General features: G+C 46.2%; 1 protein-coding gene across 1 annotated transcript in view; it reads right to left on the reverse strand.

The window, feature by feature from the left end:
- Positions 1 to 4,215: 4,215 nt before the first annotated feature.
- The window catches only part of CACNG3 (calcium channel, voltage-dependent, gamma subunit 3), an 87,514-nt gene continuing 72,831 nt past the window's right edge, over positions 4,216 to 18,898 (reverse strand). The window contains exons 2-4 of the mRNA XM_012644953.1: positions 15,902 to 15,985; positions 9,765 to 9,905; positions 4,216 to 5,271 (exon numbers count right to left, since the gene is read on the reverse strand). Of these exons, the coding sequence (XP_012500407.1) occupies positions 4,760 to 5,271; positions 9,765 to 9,905; positions 15,902 to 15,985 (737 nt within the window). The 3' untranslated portion in view covers positions 4,216 to 4,759. The remainder of the gene's footprint in view (positions 5,272 to 9,764; positions 9,906 to 15,901; positions 15,986 to 18,898) is intronic.

The following is an 18,898-nucleotide window of genomic DNA, read 5'->3' on the forward strand; positions in this document are numbered from 1 at the left end:
ATGCTACTGTTCTTAGCCTTCAGGTCTGATCCTAAATGTCACTTCCTCTTCCTTGAGCCCCTGGCAAAATTAGAGATCCCTGTTTATATTCCTCTGTATATTTTGCATTATATTTTCCCTTCATGGCGTAGATCACATCTTTAAATGGTGTCGATTTGTGTGCTCACTTGTTTAATGTTTCTCTCCCCCACTAGACTGAGAGTTCCATGAGGACAGTAGTCATATCTGTCCGGATTATAGCTGCTTCTGGCTGTCTTAATCTGTTTTGTGTTGTTGTAAAGGAATATCTGAAGCTGGGTGATTGTAATGAAAAGAGGTTTATTTGGCTCACGATTCTGCTGGCTGGAAGACTGGGCATCTGGTGACAGCCTCAGGCTGCTTCCACTCAGGGCGGAAGGCAAAGGGAACCAATGTGTGCAGAGATCACATGGCAAGAGAGGAAGCAAGAGACAGGGCCGGTGCCAGGCTCTTTTTAATGACTAGCTGTCCTGGAAACTAATAGAACTCACTCCCTCCCTCCCTCCACCCCACCAGGGAGGGCATTAATCTATTCATGAGGGATCTGCCCCCACAACCCACCCAAACACCTCCCACTAGGCCCCACCTCCAACATTGGGGGTCAAATTTCAACATGATGTTTGGAGGGGACGAACACCCAATCAATAGCACTGGCACATAGTAAGTGCTTAATAATATGGGTTGAATGAATGAATGAACGAATGCCAAGAAGTGAGAGACTGGATGGCCTGAGCAGTCACTAAAGACTTCTTGGAAAGCATGAGGGTTGATCTTGGCCTTAAAAGATGAGTAAGATTTGAAGAAGACAAGAGAAAATATTTCAGACAGGGAGAACATTTATCGGCAAAGGCAGAGAATTGGGAATACGTGTGGATATAGCCAGGGTGCAGTGTGGATATGGACCTGATTAGAGCAGAAGCGTGTGCTGACAAGATCTGGAAAATAAGATTGTCTAGGTAGAAAAGGGCCCAAATGGAAAAAAATGTAAATCTGAGAACCACATTAAATAATAATAGATAACTTTTATATGATGCTTATTATGTTTCAAGTTCTTTTCCAAGTGTTTCATGAATATAAGCTCATTTCATCCTCATAACAAACCTATGGCGTAAGTACTACTTTTGTGCCCATTTTACAGATGGGGAAGCTGAGGTACGGGGAGATTATCTTGCTGGAGGTCTCTGGTTGATAAATGCAGAGCTGGGATTCTAAATCTGGACAGATACAGCTGCAGAGTTCATGTGCTTCAATGTTATGCCGAGCTGCCTCTCTCCTCTCGAAAGGCAGAGACATAACTTGGCAAAAGATGAGTTTCAGGAGCTGCACGTTAAAACACCGTCAAAGAGAAACCTAAGCATCTAGTCTTGAGATTGGTGAAAGGACCTGCTGGTCTAGAAATGAGTGAGCTGAAAAAAGGAGACTGCATTTGGGGAAGAAGGAGTTGGAGAACTCGGTGATGGAGCAAGAGATTTGAGAAGCGTGACCAGGAGAGCTTACAGAGTGGCTGTGCATAGGCTTTGGAGTCAGACAGACATGGGTTTGTGTACCTGCTTTGCTGTCTACTTGCAAGTTTCAACATCGAGCCCGTGGGTTTAACAACACTACCAACCACAAGATTAGGATTAAACGAGACAAAATAAGTGAAGTTCATGGCACAGCGCTTGGCACACAGGGTGGTGCCTGAGTGAATGTGAATGTTCTCCACAGGGATTTGCACGGCAAGGATTGGCCAGAATCCCGGCTGCTACCTGGAAGTGCCGATATTAATATTTATTTGGTGCCAGCCAGCTGGGTCCCGCCGAGCAGTCGTTAAGCAAAAGTACCCTGAGGCTCGCTGTGTGGAAGCTTCGCAGGGACGGTGCAGGGGGTCCTTCCAGGGCTCACGCGCCCATCTCTCTCCTGCAGCTCTCTGGCCCTTGCAAAAGGGCTTCATACTTGGCCCCCAGGACAGACGCCCAGCTAGTTAAGACCCTGGGACCTTTCTCTCCACCCTGGATCAACTCCCCAGATGGCCTGTTTTTGACAAACTCCTAGTTCCCAGGGTGTCTGGATGCTGCCTCCTCCTGTTCACAGTGTTCATCACCTATTTGTTCCAGCTCTCAGATCTGTCCCTCTCCAAGGGTGACAGGAGCCACTTTTCCCCAAGAGTGGGAGGAGATGATGTGATAGGATGCACGGCCGCAGTGTCATAAAGCATTGGATGACACAGTGAGAAAGGTATTCCCTTTGGGGTTCTCCTTTGGTCCTTCTGATTAAGCCAAGGAAAGCATCTTCTTTTGGTGCTAGAATATCTTTTAACACCTCTCTAACACTTCGGTTATATCCTTTTGTCAAAGAGCTGGCAGCTAGTCTTCAGCTTAGGACAAGCGACAGCTAGAATGCAGCGTGATCGTGTTGTTTTTATTGTATTTATTTTCTCAGTTACCTTTTGCTCATGGCAAGGAATTCCAGTTTTCCTTTCCCAGTAGTGATATAAATTTCCCTTTCAAAATCTACTTATTAAAGGGAAAAGTTTAAAGAAAAACATTAGGTAAATAATCGTTTATGTGGTATGTGGATATGAAAAACTTCCTAAGAGTGGTACTCAGATGACTAAGATTTGGAAAATGCTGGGACACTGGGGTAGCCATCCGATGTAGGAAGCAGAGGCTTGGATCTGAACGCAGGCTTTGCTCATTAGCACCCAAGACGCTTACTCTTTGAGCCTCTGTTCTCTCATCTGCCAAAATGGAGATGATAGTTCCTACTACACATGGTTGCTTTGAGGATTAAATGATATAATCTGATGTATGTGAGTGTCATTTGCATGCAGTGACTGTTAAGTGTTGAATGCAATGAATCGTTCCTAGTGCACGTTTGATAATAAAATTTACTGCATGAGTGGGAGCAAGTTACTAGTTTCCCAAGACTTCTGTCCCATAGTGGGGATAAAATCTGGGTAAGTCATGTAACCCCTCTTTCTTCAGTTTCCTCATTGATAAGATGGGGAGATCAATAATATCTTACTCACTGGGAAGGTAAAATGATTTCCTGTGTGTGAGGCACTAGAACACAGCCTGGCACCCTGCATCATTAGATAAGTGTGAGTTCTTAGGACCGTAATCCTGCCTCCTAGAACGCTGGAACCCTAAGTAGGAAGGCTCCCTGGAAGTTTGAAGTCCTGGGTGAATGGCATAAATTCTCAAGGAAGTCACTGTTGGCAGAGGTGACATATTCCTCACGCTTTCTAAATCAAATATTCAAAATATTCAAATGTCCTTCCACTCTCTATTCCCAGAGCCCTCAGAGCCTATGCAAAATATACTCTCTCCCTCCCCCCATATAAAATAACTTTCCTTTGGCTTTTATTTTCCTGCAGCAATGTTTGCTGTAGACTGAATTGTGGCCACGCCCCTCTCCCTCCCCCAACCAAAATTTATATGTTGAAGCCCTAACCTCCAGTGGGATGGTATTTGGAGATGGGGCCTTTGGGAGGTCATTAGGGTTAGACGAGATCATGAAGGTGGAGCCCTTGTAATAGGATTGGGGCTTTATAAAATGAGGAAGAGAGAGAGATTGCTGTTTTCATCATGGGAGGACACAGCAAGAAGGCTGCTATCTACAAGTCAGAAAGAGAGCCCTCCCCAGGAACTGAATCTGCTGACACCTCGATCTTGGACTCCCCAGCCTTCAGAACTATGAGAAATAAATGTCTGTTGTTTAAGCTACCAGTCTATGATATTTTGTTACAGCATCACAAGCAGACTAATACAATGCTTACTCTGCCTAGAATCCATTCAAAAAAATTTAAAAGTATATTATTTACAATGTGCTAATCATTTTACATATGATATTTTATTTAAACCTCACAACTCTACGAAGGAGAGCACTATTATCATGTTCCATCTTACAGAGGAGGAGACTGAGGCTTGCAGCTTGGGTGACTTGCCCAAGGTTCTTGCCAGAGTTAGATCTTCAACACCAGTGTTCACAGGCTCACCCCCAGGTAGCCTCCAGGGATTCAAGTGGAGAAACACACCGACTCTGGCATTTGTGGGGGACACCTTACTGGCTTCAACAGGTGAAGAGGGGTCACTCCTAGTCGCTAGAGTGTAAATGAGCAAAGCCCAGCTTTCAAGACAGAGATGAGCCAGTTCAGTGGCGGGGGAGCGAGTTTGTGTAGGAAATACCCAGAGGAAACAAAACTCCCGCAGCTCAGTGGGTTACGACAAGGCAAAACCTTTAATAACATGAGTGCTTATTACATTAGCTGCTTCGGGGCTCTGACATCTTTGATTTCTGGTCATGTTTTTCTAACACGGAAAGGTGAATGCCTCCCTCAGGGCCGCCCGGGCGGTTGGTTTCCTGAGGATTTGTGTGGGTAGACAATGGGGACAGCTATGAACGCACCTGATGGGGATTCGGAAATCCCCCCTGGCCACCACCTGTGACTTTTAGTAAAGTCCTCTTCCAAGGAGGGAAGAATGTGAAGGTCCTTCCAGTAAAGAAGGAAGAAAGGAAAACATCTGGCACAGATACGGAGAGAGGACTGACGTTAAAGATTGGCTTGAAAAGTGAGAGAGGGATGGAGGGCTGGGACTCGGAGGTGGACAGGCAAATGTGGGGCAGGGCTGAGTCCATTTGGTTTCATTCTTTGTAAAAAGTAATACCATCACGAGGACCATGCCATGCAACCTCAGAGACATCTCTGTACACTTCCCCCAAGGCTGTGCTGGGTGTGGGGCAGAGGCCAGAGGTCAGTTCAGACGGGCGTGGTGCGCCTGTTGGCCGGATTATTATGCAGCGACTCTTTGTACTCTTTGGGCGTGGAATTGTGGAACTGTAGAAACGCGTGGTCCCGGTCAGAGTTGAGGAGGGTCCCCATGGTGATCTTTGAGGGGTCCCGGGAGAGGGTGAACATCGAGATGTCAGTGGAGGGGATGGTGTGGAAGCCTTTGCCGATGGGGGACAGGTCTCGGGATCTGGGCTCGGTGGAACGAGAACTCGACCGCCTCCGGAATCTATACCTGTAGGGCGGGAGGCGGGCAAAAGTAGATTTCTTCAGGAACTCCGAGTGGGATTTGGCACGTAACTGCTGATGTTTTTCAATATAGATGTGCACGGCAACCACTCCTACAATTTCCGCGATGATGAAAGAGAAGGCTCCGAAATAAAAGGACCAGCCATAGGAGTAACTTTTTTTGGAATCGCGCTGCCCAGGGTCTCCAGCGTTGGCTGATATATAAACTATGATGCCGATGATGTTGCTTAACCCTAAGAGGAGGGAAAAAGAAAAACACATCTTTTATAAAGCTCAGAGGTGACTGTCACTTTGAGTCTTGAAATATTTATAGAAAATGTGGAGGTAACGGGGAGAGAGGAGAATGGATTAGAGCTGGGAAATCCAACCACTGAGCTCTTCTTGCATGGTCTATCTCTTGGGAAATGAAAAATTCTGCTGCTCAGTCCCAGGCAGTGTGCACTCAGCTAAGGAATACACCCTCCTCCTACAACAAGTGCAATAGAATTCAGAATACATTTATTTCCCCTTAGAAGCAGTTTGTTCCATCAACACTTAATCTTTGGCACTAAGTCATGAGGAAGACAAACAAGATACACGTCCCTGCCCTTGAATTCCTTACCATTAGCAGGAGAGACTGACATATAAATGCAGTCACAGCAACATGCGGTAAGAGCTCTATCAGAGACATACCAAATGGTTCAGGAGCAAAGGGAGACAGAAGGACTAAGCTCTGTGCAGTGAAGGTGAGGTGACATTTGAGCTGGATCCTGAAAATTGAATAGGGATGAGCTAGGAGATGAAAGCCATTGACCAGGGAGTGTGAGAGAAGGAAATGAGAATGACTGATTGGGGTCTTAGTTTGGACGATTGGAAGGCTCGTGAGCTAAAATAAGAGGCAGCAAAGAGACCAGGCTTAGAAAAAAGGGGAGATTTGGATACACTGAGTTGGAAGTGCCTATGGAGAGTCCAAATGGAGCTGTCCAATGCATATGGGTCTAGAGCTACAATTTGGGGAATGAATAAACCCCATGGGGAAGGGACATTAGCTTACCAAGTCTTTTTATCTGCACAGGATAAGACAATGCTTTAGCTCAGCTGTTGTTTGAATGTCAGGAATTGGGGAACACGAAGCTGTTATCGCCAATAAACAAGGTGTGCGGGCTTAGCTTCCCCAAGTGCCAACGGAATAGCATTGGAAATAGCTGCTCAGCCCACTGGAGAGGAATCGACTCCCTAAGGAGTGGTAAGAAGAAACAGTAGATTTGGAGGGCTATGCCCATGTCTGGCTACCTTTCTCACGTTATTGCTCAAAAGGGGAAGAAATGTCTCTTTTTGTCCCTTTGCTTCAAGGGCCTCATCCAGGGCTTGGTGCCAGCAATGACTCATGGAGGTTGGTACACCAGCTGGCGTCTGCTTACCTCCAAATTTAGGCTACCTGTACAGGGTGGTGCTACATGGGGGTTGTCCCTCATTTAAGTTCCCAACACCAGTTGGTAAGCAACCATTTCTGAGAGCCTCCTGAGTCCTCTCTCCATCTGTGGCATGTTCCATACTCCTCCTGGGCATCCCCTCGATCTCCCTACAGTCGAGCAACCAAAGGATTAAAGCTCAGCGTAACAGGACCCACAGGACTCTGCTCCAGTGCTACCATTCTGATTGGCTGGCGCACATGCATTAGGGTTATTAATATTTTGAATATGACTTCTGATCATACTCCATCTAGAACTTGCCCCCAGAGGAAAGGGCCAGCATCTGCTTCCGCCCTGTCTCCTCTTGGCTCTATCCACACGGGCATTCAGCAGGTAGGCAGCAAGTTCTCATTATGAGCTGTTTCTTAATATTGGAGGTTGACACTTCCAGCTCTGTGTCAGGCTGCAAGAAACCGCAGGATGAAAAACGGCTTCTCTTCCTGGAGTGTCAATTTGGCTTGAAGATTAGTAGGGAAGACCATTCTTTTATATTAAAATGAACCTGGATATAATAGGAAGGAGAAAGCAGAATTCACATGAATTTTTAAGTTAAATGGGAGGCAGACTTCAGAGACATATCGGCTCAATGAAGGTGGCTTCTAGCGATGCCCCCTGATTCCCTAGAGCCATATTTTCTCTCTCCTCTGCCAGCTGGGAAATTTTGGTGGCAAAGTTTGGGAAGCCCCAAAAGGAGGTCTTGCTGGGTGGGTCAGAGGAGGAAAGAAAGAAAGAGAAGTTTAAAGAGAGGCTCGGATGTCAGACTAGGTAAAAGGAGGCAAGAAGCCAAGTGAGTCATCAATCATTTATAGGGCACTTACTGTATGCCAGGCACTGTGCATAGCCTTTGTATACACCATCACAATTAATCATTGCAATAGGCCTGCCTTTAAAAAAATTATCCCCCTTTTTCAGATGAGGAAACAGACATAGAGAAGATTAAGTAACTTTCCATGTCAAACACAGCTAGGAAATGGTTGAAGTGAGATTTGAACCCAGAACTCTTAGCCATGGTGGATTTAGATTTCAGTAAGAAGGCTCGGGAAAAACACGATGTGAATGGTCAATCACTTTGTTCCACCCATTAGACTGCAAGCTCCCTGAGGGCAGGGACTAGGGTTACCTTGTTCATTGCTATGCCCATAACTCTTAGCTCGGAGCCTGACCCATAGGGAGAGCACAATGCACATTTGTTGAACAAGTGAACGATTTGAGTTGACAGTGAGAATTAAATGGTACAATGTATATAACAACAGCTACTATGTATTGAGCACATACTTGATGCCAGGCACCTTTCTGGGCACTTTAGCCATACCAACTCATTAATCCTCTCAACAGACTCAAGAAGTGGGGCTGTTACTATCCTCATTTTTCAGATGGGGAAATTGAGGCACAGAGAGGTTGAGTGACTTGCCCAAGGCTACACAGCAGGGAAGTAGGAGCCAAGCTTTGTACCACGCAGCCTGGCTTCAGAGCTCATGCTCTTGAGCACTGTGCACAGAACCTGGCACACAGTAGGTGCTCAAAAATGGGTTCTTGATTGCTTGCTTGAAACCACAAACCTTAGAGCAGCTGAGCAAAACAGAGACTTAGAGAGGGTTGAATTCTCTGCTCCTTTCATTTTAGAGGTGGAAAAGCTGAGGATCTTAGGGGTGCTTGGGGAGATTAGTGGAGGGGCTGAGTATTACACCCCAAGCTTCCTGCTTCCTGTCAGGGCTTTCTCCATGAACCCATGCGCTTTCAGTTCTTATGCGTCTAATCTACCTGCCATCCCACACAACACCTCTTGTAAGAAGAAAGTGGCTGGTGACACACTCTTGCCTAACAATCCCCTTGGGGGACAAAATAATGATCTTCTCTTGTTCTTAGGAAACTCTCACGTCAGCACAACATCAGTCCTGATCCTCCGGATCCAGCAGAGCCTATAAGGTCTGGTCAGGGCCATCAGTGGCAGCACGGTGTCTCAAAGCCAGGCAAGTCCCTGGGTTTGCCAGTTGTTGACATCTGTCCACACAGAGAGCGGTCAGAGACCACCACCCTTGGGCTGACCACATTCCCTGGGGCAAGGTGGCAGCCTCCTCTCCGGTCTCTGCTGGAGTCAGTTCTAGAGAGTCAGAACTGGACGGTCCCACTTTCCCCTTTCACAGAAGTGAAAACCGTGGGGAAGGAACCTAAGCAAGTTCCACAGGGCACCAGGATGCTGAGCTTTAGACTTGGGAACTATATTTTTGCTTTTCCAATACTAGAAAATGATGCTGTGCTTTTTCTGTTCAGTCTGCTTCCAATAACCCCATGAAGTTGATACTATTATTGTTTGTCATGTTATAGTCAAGGAAGCCAAGTTACAAGGAGTTGGTCACATTTCCCAAGGTCCCCTTGGTGGAGCCAGCATTCAGATCTGGGAGGGCAAGCCTCTCCTTCTCACCTGCATCGTTCCCGTCTCAATAAATATTCTGCCATTCCTGTGCAAAGTTTGAAGGTCATCACCAAAGAGTCAAGCCCCATCTTCCCCCATTTCTGCCTTGTTCTTTGCTTCTCTAAAGCATTTCGTCCAGACAGCACTGATCTACCTTTGAGAGGGGTGGGGTGAAAAGTGATGGTAAAGGGATGAGAGGAAAGATGAAAACCCAGAGGAAATTGAGGAAGATGAGGACACCAGAGGAGGGCTGGAGAAGGGAGGAGAGAGAAGGCAGAGAACAGGACCCTCTTCTGAAGATTATCTCTGGTCCGCCTTGCCACCGTGGGCCGCCTCCTGGTTGGGTCTGCTATTGATCTCAAGGCCCTCCCTGAGAGCATCTTGGGCTGTTGGTCTTTACCGTGTTCCCAGAGACACTTTGAGTGATACGAGGATGTGAGTGCTTGCAAAGCTGCGAACAATAGTTAACTGGCAAACACATACCACAAAGGGCCAGAGATGGTGTGCGAACGTGCCCAAGTGAACAGAAAGGTGGAGCCCTTTAAAACACACTGACTCAGTCTCTCCGTTCACACCTAGCACATGTATAAACATATACATACATGCTCCTGTTAATCAGTCTCTCTCTCTCCTGACCCTGACACCCTGTTCCCTGTCCGTCTTTGCTTCATGCCACCCTTAGCTGGAGTTTTGGCATCTTTGGTTCTAATGAAATTCTTTGCATTCTTATCCTTAGCATGACAACTTGCACTTTTTCTTGCTCTTTCCCCAGAGGGAGCCCCGAATAGCATTGCTTCTCCACACAGCCCTGGCTTTGTTTTGGTGTCTGTGAAAAGATCAGGGCTGGGGGCCAGACACTCACCTGCAGAGACAAAAAAGATGCCGGCGCTGAGAATGACATTGTGTCTGCTGCGGTGGAACTCGCTGGCTGCCACGCAGAGCCCGCCGAAGAACAGCAGCGTGACGCTGAGGATGGGAAAGACACTGGACGCCCTCACAGCCCCTGCAGAGAGAAGGAAAACGCTTCTGCCTGTACCCAGCCAGCCCCCGGATCCACCCACCGTGGGCAGGGGCTGCACGAGGGGAAGTCAGCACAGAGGGGTGCGTGGGCGGGAGACCAGTGCAGTTGCTCAGGGCCCTGTGTTTGGAAGGAGGCTCCGGGCTTGGGGTCAGTGTTCTGCAACCACCATCCTGAGAGTCTTAACGATTGTACCCTTTAATGTGTGCTTTGTGAATCTCAGGGGACAATGGTGCATGCGCTGGAGGCTTGGAGCCTTGATGCATATGGGACCACCCTATCCACCCGCTATGCACCCCCACCTCCCTACCTGCCACCCACCACCAACACCTTCCCACCTCCAGGCCTCCCTGGAACTCCCTCAGCCTCAGCCCTGTGACTACTGCCAACCTGTGCCCCTGGTGGGGGTCTAGCCGTGAACACAGGAAAATCAGGTGTGGGTACAAGCTCCAGGTCCCTGGGAAGATTTGCACTCACCTAGAGAGTGCCCCCACACCCAAGGGAGTGTGATATTAAACAGCAAATTAAAAACACCATGATAGGTCACAAGAGGGATCACAGAAAAAAGGAAAAGGCCTTTTTTGCCTGCATTTTGAACCAGGAGCCTGGGATTTTCATTTGCAAATTATGTAGCCAGACCTGTACACAGGGACTTCTCTCAGACCTCACACCACTCATCCAAATGCAAAATCTTTCCCAGCACATACCTACATTTGCAGACAGAGTCTGGCAATGCCCATTTAGTACCCTTTTAGTCACTGAATGAACAAATGTATTTATTTATTCATTTAACAAATATTTCTTGGCTGGGCGCGGCGGTTCACGCTTGTAATCCTAGCACTCTGGGAGGCCGAGGCGGGAGGATTACTTGAGCTCTAGAGTTTGCGACCAGCCTGAGCAAGAGCGAGACCCCGTCTCTACTATAAATAGAAAGAAATTAACCAAACAACTAAAAAAGAAAAAAATAGAAAAAATTAGCCGGGCATGGTGGCACGTGCCTGTAGTCCCAGCTATCAAGGAGGCTGAGGCAGGATGATCTCTTGAGCCCAGGAGTTTGAGGCTGCTGTGAGCTAGGCTGACGCCACGGCACTCTAGCCCAGGCAAGAGGGTGAGACTCTGTCTCAAAACAAAACAAAACAAAACAAATATTTCTTGAGCACCTACTAGATGCCAGGTGCAGTGCTGGGTGCTGGGTTATTAGCTGCAACATTTAACACACAAGACACAGGCACTGCCCTTCAGAATGGACACTGGTGAGGAGTTGATGAGTCCTGGAAGCCCTTGTGTCCTCGCCGTAGTTTCAGGATCATGGACAGGTCCTAATGTCCTGGCAGAGGACTTGGGTGGGGATACCAGTATTTATCCAACCAAGATAAGACTATTTCCCAGTAGGTCCAGGCCAGAATGTACCAGGTGGATAAACTCTGTGCTCACTGCTGTACAAAAGCTCCAGGGGCCCTGTCCTCATGGGGCTCAGGTTCTAGTGGAGACAACAGGCAGGACCAGCTATGTAACTTGCAGGGCCTTTTGCAAAATAAAAATGTGAGGCCTCTTGTTCCAGATTTGTTAAGAATTTCAAGATGGTGACAGCAGACCATTGACCCAAGGGTGGGGCCCTTCTGAGGGGGGGCCCTGTTTGAACCCAGGCTACAGCCCGCTGTGCCTTGGACTGGGGTGGTAGACGAGTTGGGGAGACGTTGTCGGATTCAGAGTGTATTTTATATTTTGAAAGTAAAGCCAAAGGAATTTGCGTGTGGACTGGCTGTGGGCTGTGAGCGTGTTTAGTCTCGGTGAGGGAATGCTGGAGCCCTTCCGGATCAAAATGGCATCTGCAGGAGGAGCAGCATGTAGGCAGGGAGGGCCATGAGTTCACTTTGGCCATGGAGGGGTTCAAAGCTTCGTTCACATTACTTGGCGTTCAAGGCTCTACCCGCCCACGTGCACTGTGTGTTTCCCTGATGGTTTAGCTCCAGCCCTCTCTGTTTGCTACTGCGTGTCAATGGCTCAGGCTCTAACTGCCAAGCTCTTTGCACTTTTTGTTTGCTTGTTTTGTTTTTTTAAGTTTTCTGAAAGTTTGGTAACTGATTTAGTCCACGGGGATTGCCTGGGAGGGGTGATGGGGGAGACCTGGGGTGTGGGGTTGGGGCACACAGGGGTGAGGTTCTCTTAATGAGCAGAAGATAGAAGGGTCCTTGCTTTGGTTTCAAGGCAGCTGCTTCAAATTACCCAACGTGGGGTCCAGGCAGTCTAGGTCCCAGATAACTGCACTCCTTTCACCTCTCTGCTGTGATGGTAAGGTTTTGGGAGGGGTTTTAAACAGTCTAGAAATCTTGCTGGGAGAAGCCAAGCATCGGGGAAGGGGATCCTGGCAGCCTTGACCCCCTGGGGCGTGATTAGATCAATGTCCTTGCCAGCTTCTGAAAATTTTTCTTGGCTACCATGCAGGCTTGCAGAAGGCAGGGCTGGTCCCCGTGGCTCCTTTAGCCCCCAGGTTGAGGGACAATCCCAGGGAGTGGGCTCTGGGGTCCTGGGTATGTGTGTAGCTTATTTGTAATAGGCTCAGCTGTCAGCACAGCTTACTTATAATTTCTAAAAATTTACACCTATGACCTGTGGGTTTCCAACTGGACCCTTGCCCTGGGACCCCACAAATATTAGCGGTGGGTCTGCCTCAACTGGTTTCAAGCACCCGTTTGTATCTTGTGAACTAACCTTTAAAGGGATCATTTGCATTGTGTATTGACAGGACTTGTTCAAATATTCAATGGAATGAGTGTAATTGATAAAAAAGAGAATATCTTTTTAAAAAATTTTCAAAGAATGATTAGCCTTTGAGGTATGCCCTAAGGAATGATATGAATGTCCAAAGCTATTGAATTGGGTTGGTTATAAAAGTGTGTATATGAAATGCGTGGGTACGAGTTGTGTAAATGTGACTGTTTCCCAAATGGCGCAGTGACTCTTTGGCAACTCACTGGTGGCCAGACTCCACTCTTTGCCCCACAGATGAAACGCGAGCAGATTCTATAAACTCTGGCTACAGCTGTCTGCCTCAGACAGGACATTTTTGGCAGCTATTTTCTCCCAAGTCAGTTGGAGTCCACTCTGCATTTGTTTTTAGCCCACTGAACACATGGTGGCTTCAGAACCAAGAGGTTTTACTATCTTCCTTCTCTGTTTCTTCTCCCCAAACTATTTGGGGCTAAGTTAGGGTCTTAAGGATGGGGAAGTGAGCTTGTTCGAGTGAATTTCCACCATCAGGGTCTGAGCAAGACTTTGCTGAGTCTAATGCTGTGTTATAGAAGTTTCTAGTCAACAGAACCTGTGGGCTGTTAAACCTTCTGCTGTGGGTTTAAGCTGTCATCTACCCCAAAGAGCACATGAGAAAGAGAAAACAGCAGAAAAATCAATATGCAGAATCTCAGTTCTACCAGGGTTGGGGGTGTAAACTGAAAATAAGATCCTAAGTCCCCCACTGACTGAATAGATGCTCTCTTGGCCAAGGGGACCCTAGAAAAACCTTAAAATTGAGTTCTCAGCCATGAAGGGAAGGGAGGTTGGACACACCTCATTATACTCCCTCCCTTTTGGAGTTTAGACACAATGATTGACCAATATTAGTGTTAAAATAGGAATCATGAGACTGACAAAACAGACTCTTTAAGGGAATAAGATACCAAATTATAAACAAGATGTAAGGCCATGCAAGGCAAGGGTTAAATCATGCCTTTCAATGCATAAAATCTAGTTAAACAGGTCTTTTTTGCTGGCATGGTATCACATGACAGATAACAGACCACCATATCTTAACTTAGGCATTCTTCCTACTGACTCCAAAGTTTTAGACAAAGCTTAACTCTCTTAACCAATTGTCAATTAAAGAATTTCTAAATCCACCTATGACTTGCAAGCCCCTGCTTCAAGATATCCCAGCTTTTTGGGCCAAACCAATATATACCTTTCATATATTGATTTATGATTTTACCTGCAATTCCCATCTCCCCAAAACATATAAAACTAAACCAACCTCATCACCTTGGGACCACTTTCTCAGGAACTCTTAAAATTATGTTTCTCCAGGGCTGTGGTCACTCATATTGACTCAGAATAAACCTCTTTTAAATTATTTTATGGAGTTTGTCTTTTTTTCCATTAGCAGGGGTCAAGGCAGGAACTGGAAGCATAAACACTGGATGGGCAGGGAGATCCCTTCGGGACACACCCCTGGCCCTGTGTGGCTGGGTCAGGGATTGATTCCAGAATTCCCAGCAGGAAATCCGTGAGCTTGTTAAGGCCCCTCCTTAACCTTAGCTGGATTCTGTGGCTCTCGGTGAAGCTTAGGTGGACCATCTGGTGGGGGTGAGGGGAGATGAAGGAACAGAGGACCCCATTTTCCCAAAAGGGAGAAAAATGCCTTGTTGGAAAAGCAATTGACCTCTCAGAAGGACTCCAGAAACCAGCTTGGAAATAGAAGTCACAGTTCTGTTTAGTCTTCAACAGAGCAAACGTGAAAATATTTTATCAAAGTAGGAAAGAAAAACAAAGAAAAACAATGGGCATTCCAGGAAAACTCCATTCGTGATGACCATAAAGCTGTTCTCTTTTGAGGACGTCCAAGCAACCCGTGTGTTAACCCCAAACTTTGGTCAGGCTACGTCTCTATGTGTGGCTTTTCCTCCCCACACTGAATCCTTTTGAGCTGCTGATGTGAGGGCATTTGAATAAATCCTACTGGATGGATAAGGACCAAAAAGGGATAAATGATATGTTTGTGTTAAAAAGTTAGCCTGAAAACAAATGTTCCTTTCACATTGACCACACTGCTTATATTGTTATATGATTAAGATCCATAGCCATCTGCAGCCTAGCAGGCGTGATTAAAGCTATAAATGATTTTAATTTTAAAAACACTCTTCTTAAGCTATGAGCTACAAACGTAATCTGAATAGGACAATTACTTGGAGTTTTTATTTATAATGGCAGTTAGAAAAAAAACACCTTAAATTTAACACTCCTGAATTGCAAATGAGTCAATGCCTTAGCATTTTCCTTTTGCGTGAACTGGATATATATTTTTTGCTGAAGAAATCACATTTAAATCCCAAACCAAGTTCTCTCTGAGTCCAGACCAATGTAAGGCCATGTCTGCAGTTGAACTTTGCTGTTGCTAATCCCATGCAACAAGCAAGAGCTAACATCTATTGCCTCGTGACTGCATGTTGGGCCCGGAGCTAAGTGTAATATGCATTAGCTTATTTCATTTTCATGACCCTGTCAGATAGATGATATTATAATCTCCATTTCAGAATGGATGAAGAAATTTAAGAGACAGAGAGGTGAAGCAACTTGCCCAGGGGCCAATCCAGCTAGTAGGGAGTCAAACCAGGGTCGAAGCCAATTCCGGGAGGCTTGCTCAAAGCCGCCACACTCTACTAGCTCCCACATGCTGTAGTTGTGACAGTTCGTGTCATATCCAGGTGACTGACCTTGGAAAAATTCTATGGAGACACTGGTCCTGTCCCAGTGGAATTGAAACTGAAGGGAAGTCAAAGGAGAGGTGATGTTTGGTTTGTATTTCTTCTCCCAGGCTTTGCCCGTTGGGACCTTGCCCATTAGCACCTCACCTCACCCATCAGCGCTGTGCCCATTAGCACCTCAAATCAACCCCCTGGGGAAGGCGAAAACTTGTATTCAAGTTCAAGAAAATTCCTTACATTTTTCTCCTAAGCAGACTAAAAAGAACCTTTTGGTTTTGACTCACCTACTTTTTCCTTTCCTTTCTATTTCTGGTTCATTGGAATGAAAAGAGACATAGATATCAGAACCACTTGAATGTCTTTGTCTAGTGGCATCTGAAGCTCCTTTGCATTTATCCATTTCTAGGGATGGATACTGAGAAACCTCAAACTCAGAGGGAGCTGAGTCATGGCAGGGACTATTCCCTTGCCACCAGGGGACACCCAAGAAGCTCGGGAACTTACTCAGGAGATACTCAGCCGTGTCCTGTTCATAGTCAGCATCTTCAGGGAAGTGATCGATTTTCTTGCACACGCCTCGGAAAGCCCCTGTGGAAACAAATACAGTCTTGAGCCAGGGGGAGGAGACAGGGCCTCTGGGGCCCAGCCTGGGTCCTCACCCCCACAGTGCAGATCCTTTTTCTGGTTGCTGGAGGCTGTGTCTAAGGTAGGCCCAACCGCATCTTTCTTTAAGGCACAAAAAGGAGAGCAGTAGAGGCAAAAAATAAACAATAAAAAGCAGAAGACTGAAATTTGTTGCTGCTTAGATTTTGTGTGATGTTGGCACTCAAGTAGAAGGGTGAAAAACCATGAAGCATAAGCACCGATTATGAGGACTGTCTTCTTATCTTCCTCCTCTCCCCCGATCAGTGAAGGAAAAAACAGGTGGAATTTAAGTACATCAGCTTATTAGATCTTCCCATTTTACAGGTGAGGACACTGGGCTTAAGAATTCTGCTTGAAATCCCTCAGGTACGTACTGGAGCCAGAATTCCAAGCAAGATCTGAATCCAGGCATTTGGGCATAGTCCACTCTCCCCAGCAGTGCTCACATCTGACCACAGGGCCGTCCTCTTCCCTCTCTGCCCTCCCCAAAGATCACAGCTCACACTGTCTCTTGCTGTGTGGCTCACCCCCTCGGGAGCCACAGATTGGCTGAGGGATGCATCTTGGAGCAACTGTCTGCACTGACTTCCTTTCCTTTCTTCAGCATAAACTTGACTTAACTCGGTTGTGGGTGTTTGGTAATCCTTGTGGGTGTTGTTTAACTAGCCAATTAACCAATCTCTGGGGACAGTTAATGGCTCTTGCAGTTCCTATCAATGACAAACAATTTTCCAAACTTCTCGCCACAACACAGCATGAAATGATGCATTCTTGTCCTGGTCCCTGCTGAGGAAGGCAGCATGGAGAGGAGGGAGGGGCGGTGTGGTGTCGTGGAAAGTGGTCAAGGCTCAGAATCAGACAGAGCTGGGCTTGTATCTCAGAGCAGTTATTGTAAGTGAAGTAAGGCCATACATGAGCGTGAGATAATTTTTGCGAAGCTCTGGGCATGTCACAATAATGGCTGACACTTATTAAGTGCTTCCAGTGGGCTAGGCACATAGCTGAAACCTCACATTGCTTATCTTATTTACTGAGTTGCTGGCCAGGAGAAGGGAGGTCAGACATGCTTGGCATGCTCCCTTCCCTTCTTGGAGATGTCCTTTGCAGCTCATGAACCGGCCTAAGGCTATGCAAGACAAAGCCTGAACCACAGCTGTAGGTCATCAATTTACTTAATGGATCACTTGAGTCTGGATATATGTCTGGTGGCTTGTCTCTGATTAACAGACTTCCTTTTTTTTTTTTTAAAAAAACCGTTTTTTTTTTTTTGAGACAGAGTCTCACTCTGTTGCCCTGGCTAGAGTGAGTGCCGTGGCGTCAGCCTAGCTCACAGCAACCTCAAACTCCTGGGCTCAAGTGATCCTCCTGCCTCAGCCTCCCGAGTAGTTGGGACTACAGGCATGCGCCACCATGCCCGGCTAATTTTTTCTATATATTTTTTAGTTGTCCAGATAATTTCTATTTTTTTTATTTAGTAGAGACGGGGTCTCGCTCTTACTCAGGCTAGTCTTGAACTCCTGAGCTCAAACAATCCGCCCGCCTCGGCCTCCCAGAGTGCTAGGATTACAGGCGTGAGCCACTGCGCCCGGCCAACAGACTTCCTTAACTTAAAACATTCCAAGCCTTTAGACAAAGCTTCATTTTTTTTCACCAGTTACAAATCAAAGAATCTTTAAACCTATAACCTGTAATGCTCCGCTTCAAGATGTCCTGCCTTTTTGGGCCAAACTAACATATGTCTTCCATGTATTGGGGAACCTGCGGCCTTAAGGCTACATGTGGCCTTCTAGGTCCTTAAGTGCAGCCTTTTGACTGAATCCAAATTTTACAAAACAAATCCTTTTATTAAAAGGGGTGCAGTAGAGATAGATGAAGCTTTTCTTGCTTCGTTTGATGCTTTAAAAAGAACAATCTTAAAATCAGAAGGCCATGGGTTCCCCACCCCTGCACGAGACCACTTGTTCAAGGCTTCTTGGGAGTGGCTGTCCGGGCCAGGGTCGCACATATTCGGCTCAGAATTAACCTCTTCAAATTATTTTTACGGAGTTTGGGTTCTTTCCTGTGGACAATACAATGGTGGATCACAGAGGAGATGAAGGTGTCACAGCTGGTGAGTGGCAGAATCCAGATTGCAAAGCCTGTGGTTTCATCATTGCACTATGAATGGTGCCATTATTATGATGTCTACTATCATTATGTCTATTATTATCTAATAATAATAAAAGTGCCATATATTTAATTCCTGCTACAAGCAGACTCCAAGCCAGGGGCATTCATTATAAATGTGATGAAATATGTGGAACATCTCCTTGGTTACCAGACAAGGAATAGACTCAGGACCAAGAATGGGGATCAGGAAAGAAGACTCAAGGAAATTCTTAGAAGAAATACAGACCCACAATTTCTTCCCTGATATTGAAAAAAGGCCTTACTTATTCTTGTTCAGATTTTAGAGTTTCATTCACATATTCCTGTTTGTTTTTAAGCCCTATCTCCTTTCAGTTGACTGGGTACTAAATCATGAGCAACACACATTGTGCACTTGTTGTATACCAGGTGCCATTCTAAGTATTTTACATACTTTATCCTCTTTACCTCTCAAAACAGCCTCATAATGTGCCTGGTATTATGATCCCTATTTTATGAATGAGGAAACTGAGGTTTAGCAAAGTCAGCCCAAGGGCACAGCTAGTAAATGGTACACTCAAGTGTAGGTCTGGCTGATTCTAAAGCCAAAGTTTCTAACCACTCTAGGAATTGTGTTCTGTTCAACAAGTGTTAGCGTTGTAAGCAGAGTTTTTTGCCAGGTGGCTTTATGATAGCTTTGTTGTCCATCCCCTGCTATCTATTTGTGTC

The sequence above is a fragment of the Propithecus coquereli genome, unplaced genomic scaffold (genome assembly GCF_000956105.1).
Source record: "Propithecus coquereli isolate 6110/MARCELLA unplaced genomic scaffold, Pcoq_1.0 Scaffold223, whole genome shotgun sequence".
In the NCBI taxonomy this organism is placed as follows: domain Eukaryota; kingdom Metazoa; phylum Chordata; class Mammalia; order Primates; family Indriidae; genus Propithecus; species Propithecus coquereli.